Here is a 16,210-nt window from a genome sequence, read left to right on the forward strand (position 1 = left end):
GTTCAAAAAAAAAAATCTCAACTTGCACTGATGAGGACTGTTAAAATTAGATCACGCACCAGCTGGGTGGACTTGTAGCAGAAGGGAGGTGAAACTTGAAGGAGAAGTGGTAAATGAAACTGATGAAAATTGGTTCTGTTTGGGAACTTCTGCGAGAAATGGCGATATTGTTGCTTGAAACGTTATTGATATGTTTGCGTCATTCTTCTTCTCTGTTGATCAGAGTAACAAATTAATCTATAGGGGATCGTTCATAAATTACGTCATCTCAAGAATGTTCAAAAACATGTTCTCGATGGACTGTCACAATGTGTTCAATCCCCCGTCACGTAATTTATGGATGCTCTATAATGAAATTTGAAATTACATTTTGATGATCATGTTGCTCATTTGTACATTGATCTGATATCAACTGTGTATCAATCGTATGCCAAGTGGTTTATACTTTCCTATTCAACATTTAAAAGCTAGAAACAGAATATCTTCACGATCAGGGAGAGTGTTCTCAACTACCCGTCCGAAGATTAGGAAATATGTATAGTGAATACTAAAGACGATGAGATAACCGGTGACGGGATGACGTTTTTCGACAGTCGACAGAAGATAGCAATAAAACAAGAATAGCTGCTAGCACTGAGAAAATGAAAGAGAATACGCTTTCTCAGTAAATCCACTTCTTGTGAGTTATTGATCATTTCCGGATTTTTCTTAATAAGATAAGCTGGAGACAGATAAACTAACTTCGGAGAATTTCGCCTTGAATGGTATGATCAAGTTTGAGAAATTGGGCAATTGAACCGAGTTCTTTACATTTTGAGCAAAGCTGTATATTGAGGTCATCGCAGATTAATTTCCTTCATATTTTTTTTTGCCAGTAAGACAAACAAATGTAAGCATTTTACAAATCAACAGAGAATTGTTCTCTATCAACAGCAAAAAAGGTTGAACCTTTTTCTCGCATATCAAATAGCGCTGGTCTTTTGCCTCGATAAATACCATTCAGTATTGTTACAAATCCATTCTGGCGCCAAAACAAGAAATTCGAATCGGTCGCCAGGAGCAGGCGTCAGACGAGAAAGCGTTCGCTATATCATTCAAAAAAGTTGATGCGAGTGTGATCTGCTCTGTGAGTGGTTGTTAGCCGCTGAGTACCAAGTAGAGTGAGATCTGCGTGCGCAACTTTGTAAGTTTCGTTTGGTCATATATGTAATGTGCAGTGTTGCCGTCTGCAATATTTGCTGAAACATTCATTCGACCTGAAATTAATGTAAATTCAAGCCAATCTTTGGAATTTGAAGGCGAAGATCGATTGGCGAAAAATTTCTAATCTAATTCTATCGTGCGACAGCACAAAATTCGTAATTTTGCATCAAACTTCTGATGAATATTGAGCCGCAGATCAATTTTGGGATCAACAGCTTTTGCGGAATGCGAATAGATTTGATTTGTCTAAAATTCCATTTTGACTATGAACACACAGTATCGGACAATAAAATTGCACCAAAGCCGTTTTCCCAACAAACTTGTAAAGTTTAAAATGCCATATCTCAGTTACTTCTCAACCGATTGCTTTCATTTTTCTGTGACGAACTACAAAACATTTCAATTTTTAAAAACTATTGAAAAAGTTCGGTGATAGTAACTGAAATATGGCATTCTGAACTTTACAAGTTTGTATGGGAAACAGATTTGGTGCCTTTGTGTTGTCCGATACTGTACTTTAACATAAACAAATCGGCATATATTGATGTTTGAAAAAATTGGGCACAAGAAACCAAGAATCATAGCGATTCATAATTTCGGCCGTGGTAGAAAAATGTACAATCGAAGCACAGCAAAGAATAACAAATAAATCAACATAAGTATTTTAAAAATTTCCGCAATCTCGGAATGTTCTGCATCTACATTTAGTTGTATTTTTCCGAGTACATCCTTGCCAGAACTTCCCTAATGACAGTTTTACTCATGTACTCATCTCAAAGAATAGTTTTATAGAAATTACCTGAAGGTTTTTTTTTTGTTTTTATTTATGTGTATTTTAAACCTGAAGGTATTTCAAGATGATATAATGCTTATTTTTATTTGTGGGGGAATTTACATCTATAAACTTAAAAAGGTACTGAGGGGAATCTCTTGGAGAATTCCGAAAGAGTCTTCTCTGGGTGAATACATGGAGAAATGTTTGAAAGAAACCCTGAGGGAATTATTGAAAGGATTGCTGACAGAATCCCTGGGTAAATTCCCGAAGAAACTGCTGAAAGAATTCCCGAAGAAATCTCTGGACAAGTTTTTGGCAATTCCTTAAAACATTCCAAGAGGAACCACTGGAGAAATTTCTGGAGAAGTCCCTACAGCAATTCCAGAAGAAAACCCTTCTAGGAATCCTACACTCCTACATTCAGCAAACTTTGCTGATTTTTTTTGTGCTGATTTCATTTAGCAATGCGAATTTACTGAATATCAGCAATTATTTTTCAACTTGCTGAACCATCTAGCAACTTTGACAGTTAATCAGCAACGTTGTGCTGAAATTCAGCTAAAAATTTGCTGAAATTCAGCAATTTATTTTGCTGATTTTTCTGGCGGAGTCCATGGAGGAATCCTTGGAGGAATTCCTGGCGGAATCCCTGGAGGAATTCCTGGCGGAATCCCTAGAGAAATTCCTGGCGGAATTCTTGGAGGAATTCTTGAAGCAATTCCTGGAGGAATTCTTGAAGGAATTCCTGGAGGAATTCTTGAAGGAAATCCTGGAGAAATTTGTGAAGAAATTCATGGAGGAATTCCAGAAGGATTTCATGGAGGAATTCATGGAGGAATTCCTGCAGGAATTCATGGAGGAATTCCTGGAGGAATACCTGGAGGATTTCCTGAAGAAATTTCTCCAGGAATTCTTGTAGGAATTCCTAGAGGAATTCCTGGAGGAATTCCTGGAGAAATTCCTGGAGGAATTCCTGGAGAAATTCCTGGAGGAATCCATGGAGGAACTCCTGGAGGAATCCATGGAGGAATCCATGGAGGAATTCCTGGAGGAATCCCTGGAGGAATTCCTGGAGGAATCCCTGGAGGAATTCCTGGAGGAATCCCTGGAGGAATTCCTGGAGGAATCCCTGGAGGAATTCCTGGAGGAATCCCTGGAGGAATTCCTGGAGGAATCCCTGGAGGAATTCCTGGAGGAATCCCTGGAGGAATTCCTGGAGAAATCCCTGGAGGAATCCCTGGAGGAATTCCTGGAGGAATCCTTGCTGGAATTCCTGGAGGAATCCCTGGAGGAATCCATGCTGGAATTCCTGGAGAAATCCATGCTGGAATTCCTGGAGAAATCCATGCTGGAATTCCTGGAGGAATCCCTGGCGGAATTCCTGGAGGAAACCCTGGAGGAATTCCTGAATGAATCCCTTGAGGAATTCCTGAAGGAATCCCTGGAGGAATTCCTGAAGGAATCCCTGGAGGAATTCCTGAAGGAATGCCTGAAGGAATTCCTGAACGAATCCCTGGAGGAATTCCTCAAGGAATCCCTGGAGGAATTCCTGAAGGAATCCCTGGAGGAATTCCTGAGGAATCCCTGGAAGAATTCCTGAAGGAATCCCTGGAAGAATTCCTGAAGGAATCTCTGGATGATACTTTTTCTGCTGCAGAATTGACAGTTATGTCAGTAATGTGTTGGAAATACGCGATCTACCCTATATGCACTTCATTTACGAGTTTCTAAGTTCCTGGAGGAATCCCTGGAGGAATTCCTGAAGGAATCCCTGGAGGAATTCCTGAAGGGATCCTTGGAGGAATTCCTGAAGGGATCCCTGGAGGAATCCCTGAAGGAATCCCTGGAGGAATCCCTGAAGGTATCCCTGGAGGAATTCCTGAAGGAATCCATGGAGGAATTCTTGAAGGAATCTCTGGAGGAATTCCTCAAGAAATCTCTGGATGATACTTTTTCTGCTGCAGAATTGACAGTTATGTCAGTAATGTGTTGGAAATACGCGATCTACCCTATATGCACTCCATTTACGAGTTTCTAAGTTTTTTTTCTTATTTTTTTTGTGTTTCTTAGCCAGATTTTACCAAGCAACATAACAAGTTAGTACGAACCTAAAGAGGTACTTATCATGCTTGCAAAATGCATAGTATATCCGATTGAGATCTAGAGAAACCCATCGCCCAGTCTTCACCCTAACATTAAAAAATGTGATTTCCTAACCTTGAGTTGCCACGAGTGCAATGGCCTTCATCCAATACCACCACCACATAAACTTAAGAAGTTATTGGTCTGAGCATAAGATTACAAACAATAATGTCGGCTCTGTAAAGCCTTATACGCAATTGAGCCTGAGATATACGAATAAGATATGAAAAACCTGTTTAACACCTACAGAGGGTGGCCAAAATGTTTGGGATAGGCAGCTTTTTGTTCTCTCTCAAAAAAATTCAACATGCTATAACTTTTCATAGAGTGCATCAAAGAATCTCAAATTTTGGCTGTTTGTCAACCTATTATGTATGCATCATTGGTACAAATTTGGGCTTTATTGATTAATGTTTCGCAAAGTTAGAACCGTTCGGGTAAAACACTATTTTTTAGACAACTCATTTTTGAGCTGTCATATCTCGGAAACCAGTGAACCGAATTGAATGAAATTTTGAACGTACACTAACAATATGTAAATGCTTCACAAACTATTAAAACATATGTATTTTTTTAAACGTTGGAAAAAGTTATCATAGATTGACACTTTTTGGATTTTTCTCGAAAAAAAGTAATTTTTTTACATCAATGTCAATAAATTTAAGTGATGATATCCAAAGATTTTCGACTTCTGTTCTCATGTTATCTCTAATCAGAAATATTGGAGCCTATTTAGATTGAAGGAAGAACACATTTAGTAATTTTTGTGTGGTATTGTAAATTTGACTTATTTTCCTCTATATGGGTAAAAAATTCAACCCGGTATAACTTAATTCGCCGTGAGAAAATATAACATTTTATAACGTCGTATTAAGTATTAACATATTGTTGATAAACGTTAAAAAATCATTCAATTCGGTTCACTGGTTTCCGAGATACGACAGCTCAAAAATGAGTTGTCTAAAAAATAGTGTTTTACCCGAACGGTTCTAACTTCGCGAAAAATTATCCAATCGAGCCCAAATGTGTACCAATAATGCACATATAATAGGTTGACAAACAGTCAAAATTTGAGATTTTTTGATGCACTCTATGAAAAGTTACAGCATGTTGATTTTTTTTTTGTGGGAGGAAAAAAATTGCATATCTATCCCAAACATTTTGGCCATCCCCTGTATGTGCCTGAGCCTCATTTTGCACCCAATTTCAAAACTTTAAAAATCGGATTCTCAGCCGTTTCTCATCGAAAGTTAATGGAATTTTGACAGTTGATCACAAAATCCTTCTAGTTTATGTAACCAGAATCATGGTTCCGGATTTTTCCGTTGTTCCGGATTTATGGCCGGGGGGTACTGGGGTAACCTCCTTATCAGATAGAGGTGCCTTCGAAAACTAGCTTGCGGCATATCAATGATTTTGCAAAACAAGAGTATTGAATCATGTTTCTAGAGATTTCAGATACACTAGCCACTTCTCCAGATGATCCGGACTCAGGTGCCCCCAGTCAAGTGGCCACTTACTGACCGGTTCTGAAACCTAGCTTGCGACATATCAAACCTTATGATTTTTCAAAAAAAGAATATTGGACCATGTTTCTAGAAATTTCGGATATACTGACCACTTCTCAGGATATTCCGGAAACCTGGTGCTTTATGATTTTACAAAACAAGAGTATTGGACCATGTTTCCAGAAATTTCGAATATACTAGCCACTTCTCCGGATGTTTCGGAAACCTGGTGCCCCCAAGGAACTGGCACTTTCTGACCGGTTCAGAACCCAGCTTGCGACATCTCAAACTTCATGATTTTGCAAAACATGGCCCAATACTCTTGATTTGCAAAATCATAAAGTTTGATATGTCGCAAGCTAGGTTTCAGAACCGGTCAGAAACTGGTCACATTGCTAGGGACACCAGGTTTCGGAAACATCCGGAGAAGTGGTCACTGTATCCGAAATCTCTGGAAACATGGTCCAATACTCTAGTTTTACAAAATCATGAAGTTTGATATGTCGCAAGCTAGATTTCAGAACCGGTCAGAAAGTGGCCTCTTCCCTGGGGCACCAGGGCCCGGAACATCCGGAGAAGTGGCCGGTGTACCCGAAATCTCTAGAAACATGGTCCAATACTCTTGTTTTGCAAAATCATGTAGTTTGATATGTCGCAAGCTAGGTTTCAGAACCGGTCAGAAAGTGGCCACTTCCCTGGGGCTCCAGGTTTTCGGAACATCCGGAGAAGTGGCCAGTGTATCCGAAATCTAAATAAACAAGGCCCAATACTCTTGTTTTACAAAATCATAACTTACATTCAATTTTTAAAATCTACTGGCTCAAACATAGCGTGCATACGTGTCAAAGAAACATCACTCACTTGATAATCTGTTCAATTTCGCAAGCACGCAATAAAAGAAAAGCAATTATTGTGAAGTATGATGCGTCTCCATCGTTATTACATTTGTTTAGCGTAATTTCTTCTGATTTCTCTATTTCTATTTCAAGCCGGGTGAATGCAACAATGTTTCCTTTTCTTTAAATACCGCGTCAATTACCCTGACAGGTCATATTAATGTACCATATAACTATAATGTCTACGTCAGCACCCTCAGTTACAGTCTTAATCCCTACATGTAGCAAGTAAAAGAGGTGAACCTATGGCATGGACGACCGCTTTTCCGAACGGTTTGCAACATGTCAACTGAAACCGAAGCGGATCAGCACAAAACATGATTCGGTGACGTCCGAGATGACGATCATCAACAAAGAAGATTGTGCAGATTCTGCGCAGTCGCGTTTTGAAATTTCCACAATCCGGCACTAGATGGAGTGGCCAGCTTTCGAGAAAGCTCCCTCATTTCGAACCATAATTTTCCCAGCAAATTTTCTCTACTTACCATAAAAAAGTCTCGAACGGCATCGTTGGCGGCCAGAAACTCCTGCGCAAGCGGCGCGTCCCGACAGTACCGCACATGCTTGTCAAAGTCACGCTCCAACCGCAGGAACGTTTTGCCAATCATTTTCGGATTGTTGGCATAGTACTTGACACCTTCGATGAGTACACTGCCCGGCGGCGGACGACGGCGCAACCGTTCCATAAAAGGGGCAAAAAAAAAAACCGGAGGAGAAAATAACATTTCAAATTAAATTAGCCGGAAAAAGTGACACGCCGCTTTGGACCGCAACCAAGCGTGGTGTCGTAATCCGTTACGATCAGTCAGAAAAATAACAAGACACCGTCATCTAACCATTACATCAATGCAATGGCACTTACGTATTATGGAAGTCCGCGATCTGTTTGAAGTTGTTGAAGATGTCGTCCTTGTGATCGCGGATCTGCCGGGGAATTTTGTTGTCCGGGTTGTCGATGAACTTGATGTAGTTGTCGACGACCAGCTGCAGGTCCCGGCCGAATTCCTCCTCAGTTTCAATCAGCTCACGAACGACGGCTCTGTTTCGGAACAAAAACAGAAATGATTTATTGCATTTCGGAACATAGAAGTTGCTCCATTGTGGCGAGACTTACTCCCGGCGGTAAGAGGCATCATTTGCTTTATCACCGAACACGGCCTGATCAGTGTGCATGATGTCCAGTACCGAAACCGGTATCCAACCCGCTTTGGCATTGTCGTCCCCGTCGAAGATTCGCACTTTCCACCTGTTATAGGAAAATAATTATTGATCATTTTAATCAAACGATTCAAAGATCTGCTACAATTTCAAGGTATGTAGGGGAACAGAGGGCATAACGCCCCTCCTTGGGGGCAAAATTGTGGAAGATTCCGTTTGATGTAAGCAAGCTAGATCTAAAATATAGCAGGCTAAGCCTGACCGGCTTATATACTCAAAAGAAAAGCGTGAAAAACGACGATATTCCACATTACGAAAGATTATCTAATTTGTAACGCAGAGACTTTAACCTTCTTCGGGCATTAGAAAAAAGTAACGAATAATGCATTGGGGTCATTATGACCCAGAAAATCAAACTCTTATAGAATGATGATTTTTTCACCAATTCAAATGACCAAAACCTTATATGATAGATAATTTCGTCAAGAATGTGTTGATATGTTGAAATAGTGGTTCCGGGAACATTGGCCACCGGGAATCTGCTACACAGGGCACCATGTCGGACATGTGGGATAGCACTACATTTTGCCAGTAGTTGTGGAATATCTCGCGTTCTGGACCACCTAGAAGGATACTGTCTTCGGCAAAGTTTCTCAGAAGACTAAGAGCTTTCACATAGGAAACAATTTAGTTCGAGAATCACTCACTGCGTGGCGCTAGTGTTCTTAGGAGCTTCCAGTCCAGTCTGAACGTCGAATATCTCGTGTTCTGGACCACTTAGAAGGATACTGTCTTCGACAAAGTTGCTCAGTAGACTAAAAGCTTTCACATAGGAAACAATTTAGTTCGAGAATCACTCACTGCGTGGCGCTAGTGTTCTTAGGAGCTTCCAGTCCAGTCTGAACGTCGAATATCTCGTGTTCTGGACCACTTAGAAGGACACTGTCTTCGCCAAAGTTGCTCAGTAGACTAAGAGCTTTCACATAGGAAACAATTTAGTTCGAGAATCACTCACTGCGTGGCGCTAGTGTTCCTATGAGCTTCCAGTTCAGTCTGAACGTCATATATCTCGTGTTCTGGACCACCTAGAAGGATACTGTCTTCGGCAAAGTTTCTCAGAAGACTAAGAGCTTTCACATAGGAAACAATTTAGTTCGAGAATCACTCACTGCGTGGCGCTAGTGTTCCTATGAGCTTCCAGTTCAGTCTGAACGTTATGTATCTCGTGTTCTGGACTACCTAGAAGGATACTGTCTTCGGCATAGTTTCTCAGAAGACTAAGAGCTTTCACATAGGAAACAATTTAGTTCGAGAATCACTCACTGCGTGGCGCTAGTGTTCTTAAGAGTTTCCAGTTCAGTCTGAACGTCGTACATCTCGTGTTCTGGACCACTTAGAAGGATACTGCCTTCGGCAAAGTTGCTCAGAAGACTATAAGCTTTCACATAGGAAACAATTTAGTTCGAAAATCACTCACTGCGTGGCGCTAGTGTTCCTGTGAGCTTCCAGTTCGTATATCTCGTATTCTTGACCACCTAGAACGATACTGTCTTCGGCAAAGTTGCTCAGAAGACTAAGAGCTTTCACATAGGAAACAATTTAGTTCGAGAATCACTCACTGCGTGGCGCTAGTGTTCTTAGGAGTTTCCAGTTCAATCTAAACGTCGTATATCTCGTGTTCTGGACCACCTAGAAGGATACTGCCTTCGGCAAAGTTGCTCGGAAGACTAAGAGCTCTTACGTAAAAAACAATTTAGTTCGAAAATCACTCACTACGTGGCGCTAGTGTTCTTAAGAGCTTCCAGTTCAATCGGAACGTCGTATATCTCGTGTTCTGGTCCACCTAGAAGGATACTGTCTTCGGCAAAGCTACTCAGAAGACTAAGAGCTTTCACATAGGAAACAATTTAGTTCGAGAATCACTCACTGCGTGGCGCTAGTGTTCTTAGGAGTTTCCAGTTCAGTCTGAACGTCGTATATCTCGTGTTCTGGACCACTTAGAAGGATACTGTCTACGGCAAAGTTGCTCAGAAGACTAAAAGCTTTCACATAGGAAACAATTTAGTTCGAGAATCACTCACTGCGTGGCGCTAGTGTTCCTATGAGCTTCCAGTTCAGTCTGAACGTCGTATATCTCGCGTTCTGGACCACCTAGAAGGGTACTATCTTCGGCAAAGTTGCTGAGAAGACTAAGAGCTTTCACATAGGAAACAATTTAGTTCGAGAATCACTCACCGCGTGGCGCTAGTGTTCTTAGGAGTTTCCAGTTCAGTCTGAACGTCGTATATCTCGTGTTCTGGACCACTTAGAAGGATACTGGCTTCGGCAAAGTTGCTCAGAAAACTAAGAGCTTTCACATAGGAAACAATTTAGTTCGAGAATCACTCACTGCGTGGCGCTAGTGTTCCTATGAGCTTCCAGTTCAGTCTAAACGTCGTATATCTCGTGTTCTGGACCACCTAGAAGAATACTGCCTTCGGCAAAGTTACTAAGTAGACTATTAGCTTTCATATAGGAAACAATTTAGTTCGAGAATTACTCCCTGCGTGGCGCTAGTGTTCTTAGGAGCTTCCAGTTCAGTCTGAACGTCGTATATCTCATGTTCTGGACCACCTAGAAGGATACTGTCTTGCGGAAAGTCACTCAGCACTCACACTCACACCGTCTTCAGCCAAAGACCACAGACTGAATATAACTTACACTAGACAACGGATAACATGTAAAACTGTAATACATCTAGTGGTTCAATGAAGAATTTTCCGTTTGGCGAAATTTTTCTCCCGACCGGAATGGGAATCGAACCCACAATCCGTAGCTTACAATAGCCTAAAAGGCTTGCGTTACTAACAGTACGATCACGAACCCCACAGTTATGCTGTGTGTATTTTCAAAAATAATAACTTCCAAACATTTCCAATATTACTGCTGAGAAATTTCCAAAAGATTTATCGTACAAAATCCCAGAGAATTGCCGAAATAGAAAACCCAAAAAAAAAACTTATATGAAGTTTTAGATCAAATGCAAAAAAATTGCTGAAAGGATTTTCAATGAATTTGCTGAAGAAATTCCGCCAAAAGGAAATACGAAATGTTTTCACAGGGTTACTTTTAAGAAATTCGCCAAACCGATTTGCAAAGGAAATACCGAATCAGTAAGAATTGGCAAATATGTTTCCAAAAGAATGTTGAAATTATTCCCAAAGTAATAAGCAGAGGCTTTTCCAAACAAATTGTAAAAAAAACAAAAATAATATTCAGACGGGATCCCCAAAGAAATTTCTGCAGAAAAAATTTCTAAAGAAGACCACAAAGTCATTGCAGAAGCATTTGTTACATAAGTTCCTAAAAAAAACATTGAAAACTTTCACAAAAGAAATTGCGAGTTCAATTGTCGCTCAGACAGTTTTCAAAAGAATTCCCAAAAAATTCCAAAAATAATTTAGCAGGCTACGAATGAGTGTAATCAGTTTTGTACCTTTTAATCCCACCCTATTTTGCTTATCCTTTGACATCACTTATTCGTAGAGTGTATTCTGCTTAGAGGGTTCGAAAAGTAGGTACAAGATCATAATGTAGCAGGTTTAAAAAATCCCAAACAAATTCCCGAAGGAACTTTCAAAGTGATTTTAGAACCGATTTTCAAAGAAATTTTGATTGTTTTGGATTGCTGCACAGATATCCAAAATTATAACTGAAAAAAAAAAGAATAAACTACTTGACACCGAGATTAAACTGACAGCTCCAAAGGACACAACTACCACTTTGTGAGCGAATTTTGAAATAAACTTTCAATGTAAAAGCTTCTTTTCTTCTAGGAAGGTTTTACAAACATAGTAACATGGATATACAACGATTACCAGCTTCTAAGAACAATACACCCCAAATATTTTTTCCTGAAATTTGCCGAGTTGAAAGTTTTAGCAAAATATTTGTGAAAATACAGCAAGGTTTGCTGATTTGTTCAGGCAAATCTACTGATCACCATCAACGTTTTGCTGTAACTCAGCAAATTTTGCCGAAAGTTCAACATAAAAAGCTTATTCGTTAAGCTCAGCAAAATTTGGCTGAAAGCGTCTTGGTGTGTAGCATCACATTATGAAAACTCTAAGTCTTTTGAGCAACTTTACCGAAGGCAGTATCCTTCTAAGTGATCAAGAGCGCAAGATATACGACGTTCAGACTGAACTAGAAGCTGCTAAGAACACTAGCAGCACGCAGTGAGTGATTTTCGAACTAAATTGTTTCCTATGTAAAAGCTTTTAGTCTTCTGAACAACTTTGCCGGAGGCAGTATCCTTCTAAAAGGTCAAGAACACGAGATATTCGACGTTCAGGCTGAACTGGAAGCTCCTAAGAACACGAGCGCCAGCAGTGAGTGATTCTCGAACTAAATTGTTTTCTAAGTGATAGCTCTTAGTCTTCTGAGCAACTTTGCCGAAGACAGTATCCTTCTAGGTGATCTAGAACGCGAGATATTCGACGTTCAGACTGAACTGAAGCACCTTAGAACACTAGCACCACGCAGTGAGTAATTTTCGAACTAAATTGTTTCCTATGTGAAAGCTCTTAGTCTACTGAGCAACTTTGCCGAAGACAGTATCCTTCTAGGTGGTCCAGAACACGAGATATACGACATTCAGATTGAACTGGAAGCTCCTAAGAACACTAGCGCCACGCAGTGAGTGATTTTCGTACTAAATTGTTTTCTATGTGAAAGCTCTTAGTCTTCTGAGTAACTTTGCCGAAGGCAGTATCCTTCTAGGTGGTCCAGAACACGAGATATACGACGTTCAGACTGAACTGGAAGCTCATAGGAACACTAGCGCCACGCAGTGAGTGATTCTCGAACTAAATTGTTTCCTATGTGAAAGCTCTTAGTCTACTGAGCAACTTTGCCGAAGACAGTATCCTTCTAAGTGGTCCAGAACACGAGATATACGACGTTCAGACTGGACTGGAAGCTCCTAAGAACACTAGCGCCACGCAGTGAGTGATTCTCGAACTAAATTGTTTCCTATGTGAAAGCTCTTAGTCTTCTGAGCAACTTTGCCGAAGATAGTACCCTTCTAGGTGGTCCAGAACGCGAGGTATACGACGTTCAGACTGAACTGGAAGCTCATAGGAACACTAGCGCCACGCAGTGAGTGATTCTCGAACTAAATTGTTTCCTATGGGAAAGCTCTTAGTCTTCTGAGCAACTTTGCCGAAGACAGTATCCTTCTAAGTGGTCCAGAACACGAGATATACGACGTTCAGACTGAATTGGAAACTCCTAAGAACACTAGCGCCACGCAGTGAGAGATTCTCGAGCTAAATTGTTTCCTATGTGAAAGCTCTTAGTCTTCTGAGCAACTTTGCCAAAGACAGTATCCTTCTAGGTGGTCCAGAACACGAGATATACGACGTTCAGATTGAACTGGAAGCTCCTAAGAACACTAGCGCCACGCAGTGAGTGATTTTCGTACTAAATTGTTTTCTATGTGAAAGCTCTTAGTCTTCTGAGTAACTTTGCCGAAGGCAGTATCCTTCTAGGTGGTCCAGAACGCGAGATATTCCACAACTACTGGCAAAATGTAGTGCTATCCTACATGTCCGACATGGTGCCCTCTGTAGCAGATTCCCGGTGGCCAATGTTCCCGGAACCACTATTTCAACATATCAACACATTCTTGATGAAATTATCTATCAAATAAGACTTTGGTCATTTGAATTGGTGAAAAAATCATCATTCTACAAGAGTTTGATTTTCTGGGTCATAATGACCCCAATGCATTATTCGTAACTTTTTTTGTGGCGCCATTTTGGTTTCACCTTAAGAAAATTTTTTTTTTAAAAGACTTGTTTCTGAAAAATATTAAAAGTCAAGAAGTTTCATTACGATAAGTTAACTAACAAAAGAGATATTAATGCTTGAAATCGCGTTTTGGGTCATAATGACCCTAATGCACGACGAAGGTTAAGCAATTGCGGGCTGGTTATATGGAATCAACCCATTTAACAATCACGCGCGTCCCACTTCTTCATTTTCTGGTGGGAAGAATTCGAGATTCAAGATCGGTAGCTGTTTCCTAATTTTAGCATAAGCAACGTGCACAATCCTGAAGCCATGAAGTCCAGATCATCATAGAGGGCCTAAACGATCAGGTACCTAGGGAGAAGAATTCAGACCGTCTCGATCGGAATGTTCAGCGCGCACGAGTTGGAACGATAACGTTCTACGACTTATTGATCCCGCTGCCTCTAACATGGCAATTCGTTACACTTTTCTCCAGCAAAAGGCAACTTCCTAAAAGTTTTAACATCAGAGTTTAAAAAAAAAATCTTCCAAAATCTTTTCAGAAGTCCTTGAAAAAAAAACCTCCAAGAATTTCATTCAACATTTTATCAAAAATTAGTTCACAGTTCATAAACATTTTTATTTCAAATTTCTCCCTATTTCTTTTTCGGTAATTTTTTATTATCTTTTTCCGAAATTTGGTCTGCAAACTACGCGAATTTTCGATTACCTCCTGGATTTAGCTGTTTTTAGAAACCGCTTTTCCAATTTTGCTGTGGCATATCTCCTCGCAAGGAATGCTTCCAGGATATCCTATAGACCAGTCGTGCTCACTGTTTTACGCATATTCGCACAACAATTGATTAGAATTCAATAAACACTGAAGAGATAACTAGTTATGAAGAAAATGCTCAGACATATTTACTTTTTTTTGAGATTTGCTCGATAGAGTAGAAATGTTTGAAAAAGTTCGTCAAATTACGAAAAGTTACGAAACTAATTTCAGTTTACAAACCTTGTACTAAAAGCCTCGATACTAAGCTTCAGTTTTATTACAAATTTGCTTGTAATTAGAGTTGTTTTTCGATATGTTCTAAGCAATTCTGTTGATCAAATGCTGAGCACCACTGCTATAGACATTTCTTCGTAGATGCTTAGGTTCTTAACGGAAACCTTCATTACATTTAATTTTAAAAGTTTAAAATTTAAAAATAATCATTGAAGATATTATTATAATCCCAGAATGATTCCAGGAAATATTGTCGGAAGAACTTTTAGAAGAATCCTCGGTGGAGTTCATAATGACATCTTTGAGGCTTTTCTTGGAAAAAAATAGAAAAATTGCTGGAGGAACCCGCAGATTAATTTTCGCAGATATTTGTGAAGGAATCAATTGTGAAGTTTCTCAAGTTTTTCAAGGATGACTTTTTAGATAAATTTATAGAAGCACACTCTGCAGAATTCCTTGATTTTCAAAAAAAAAAAATAATAGATCTGAAAAACTTTAAAGAAAGTCTTTAAGTTAACCACAGAGCAACTTTTGAAGAGAAGCTTTCAGGAATTCCGGAAGGAAAACTTTAAAAATATTCTGGAAGAATCTTTGAAGATATTTCAAAGGAACTATTATACAATTTATAGAGGAATCCTCAGCAAATTTTCAGAGCACTTCTCTAGACAATATCTAGAGAAAGAAACTTCTGGATGATTCCTCGAAGACATTTTGGGAGACATTTTTGCAAGAAACATTTTAGAGAAATCATCACAGAAATTTTTAGTGTAATCCTCAGAAGAGTTTCTCAAAGAATCCATAGATGAACTTCTGGAAGAATATTTACGTAAACATTTTTGAAGCACTTTTTGATGAATTCGTTTTTTGAATTCTTTGATGGTATTCCTTAAATTTATGGATTTGTTTTAGAGCAATCCACGGAGAAATTTCTAGAGGAACGTTTGCAAAATTTACAGGAAGAATATATGAAGAGATTCTTGAAGATCATTTGCAGGAATTTTAGAAGTCAATGTTAGAGAAATTCCCGGATCCTCTAGAATCTGAAACCATTTGGGCAGGGGGATCTATTTTGGGCACTTGCTGCCATGACTCAGTCAATTTTTAACCCCGGAGCGGTCGCGTCGTGTACTGAGTACACGCACCATAAAAAAATGCACGCATGTGGTCAGCGTGAGCGCGGCGACGCTGCAGTAGTCAAATACGCGACTACTCGAGGGTTAACTGATTGACTTGATATTTGGGACATGATCATATACATACATACAGCATCTAACCATGATCAAAAATTCAGGTCAATCGAATTGAAATTGACTGTGTTATAGTAGCAAGTGCCTAAAACAGGTCCCCTGCCCAAATGGTCGCAGACCCTATACCTTGGGGGAATTTTTGAAGGAATTTCTGAAAAAAAAAAACTTTGGAGGAATTTCTGGGAAAATCTATGGATGCTTTCTCAGAGTGATCGTTGGCGGTATTCTTGGAGAAATATTCGCAGAATATTTCGAAAAAGAATTACTGTCTTTTTTAAAAAGAAAACTGAAGGACGAAAATGTTTCTGGAGGATTCTTCCAAAATTTTTTTAGGGAATTCTCGGAGAAATTTCTGAAAGAGTCCTCGAAGACTTTTCTGGAGAATCATTGGACAAATATTCGGTGAACTTCTTTCAAAGAATTCCTTCAAAGAATCTCTCGGTGAAGTTTCTAGAGAACCCCTTTAGAGAATACTTGATCCTTATTCGTAGATATTC

At 39.6% G+C, this 16,210-nt stretch overlaps 1 protein-coding gene across 4 annotated transcripts in view; it reads right to left on the bottom strand.

Annotated features, from left to right (window-relative positions):
- The window catches only part of LOC109623145 (obscurin), a 191,007-nt gene that overhangs the window by 46,793 nt on the left and 128,004 nt on the right, over window positions 1-16,210 (bottom strand). For all 4 annotated transcript variants that reach the window (XM_029870612.2, XM_029870611.2, XM_029870613.2 and 1 more), the window contains exons 6-8: window positions 7,639-7,770; window positions 7,387-7,563; window positions 7,010-7,175 (exon numbers count right to left, since the gene is read on the bottom strand). In XM_029870612.2, the coding sequence (XP_029726472.2) occupies window positions 7,010-7,175; window positions 7,387-7,563; window positions 7,639-7,770 (475 nt within the window). The remainder of the gene's footprint in view (window positions 1-7,009; window positions 7,176-7,386; window positions 7,564-7,638; window positions 7,771-16,210) is intronic.

Source organism: Aedes albopictus, chromosome 2 (genome assembly GCF_035046485.1).
Source record: "Aedes albopictus strain Foshan chromosome 2, AalbF5, whole genome shotgun sequence".
NCBI lineage: Eukaryota > Metazoa > Arthropoda > Insecta > Diptera > Culicidae > Aedes > Aedes albopictus.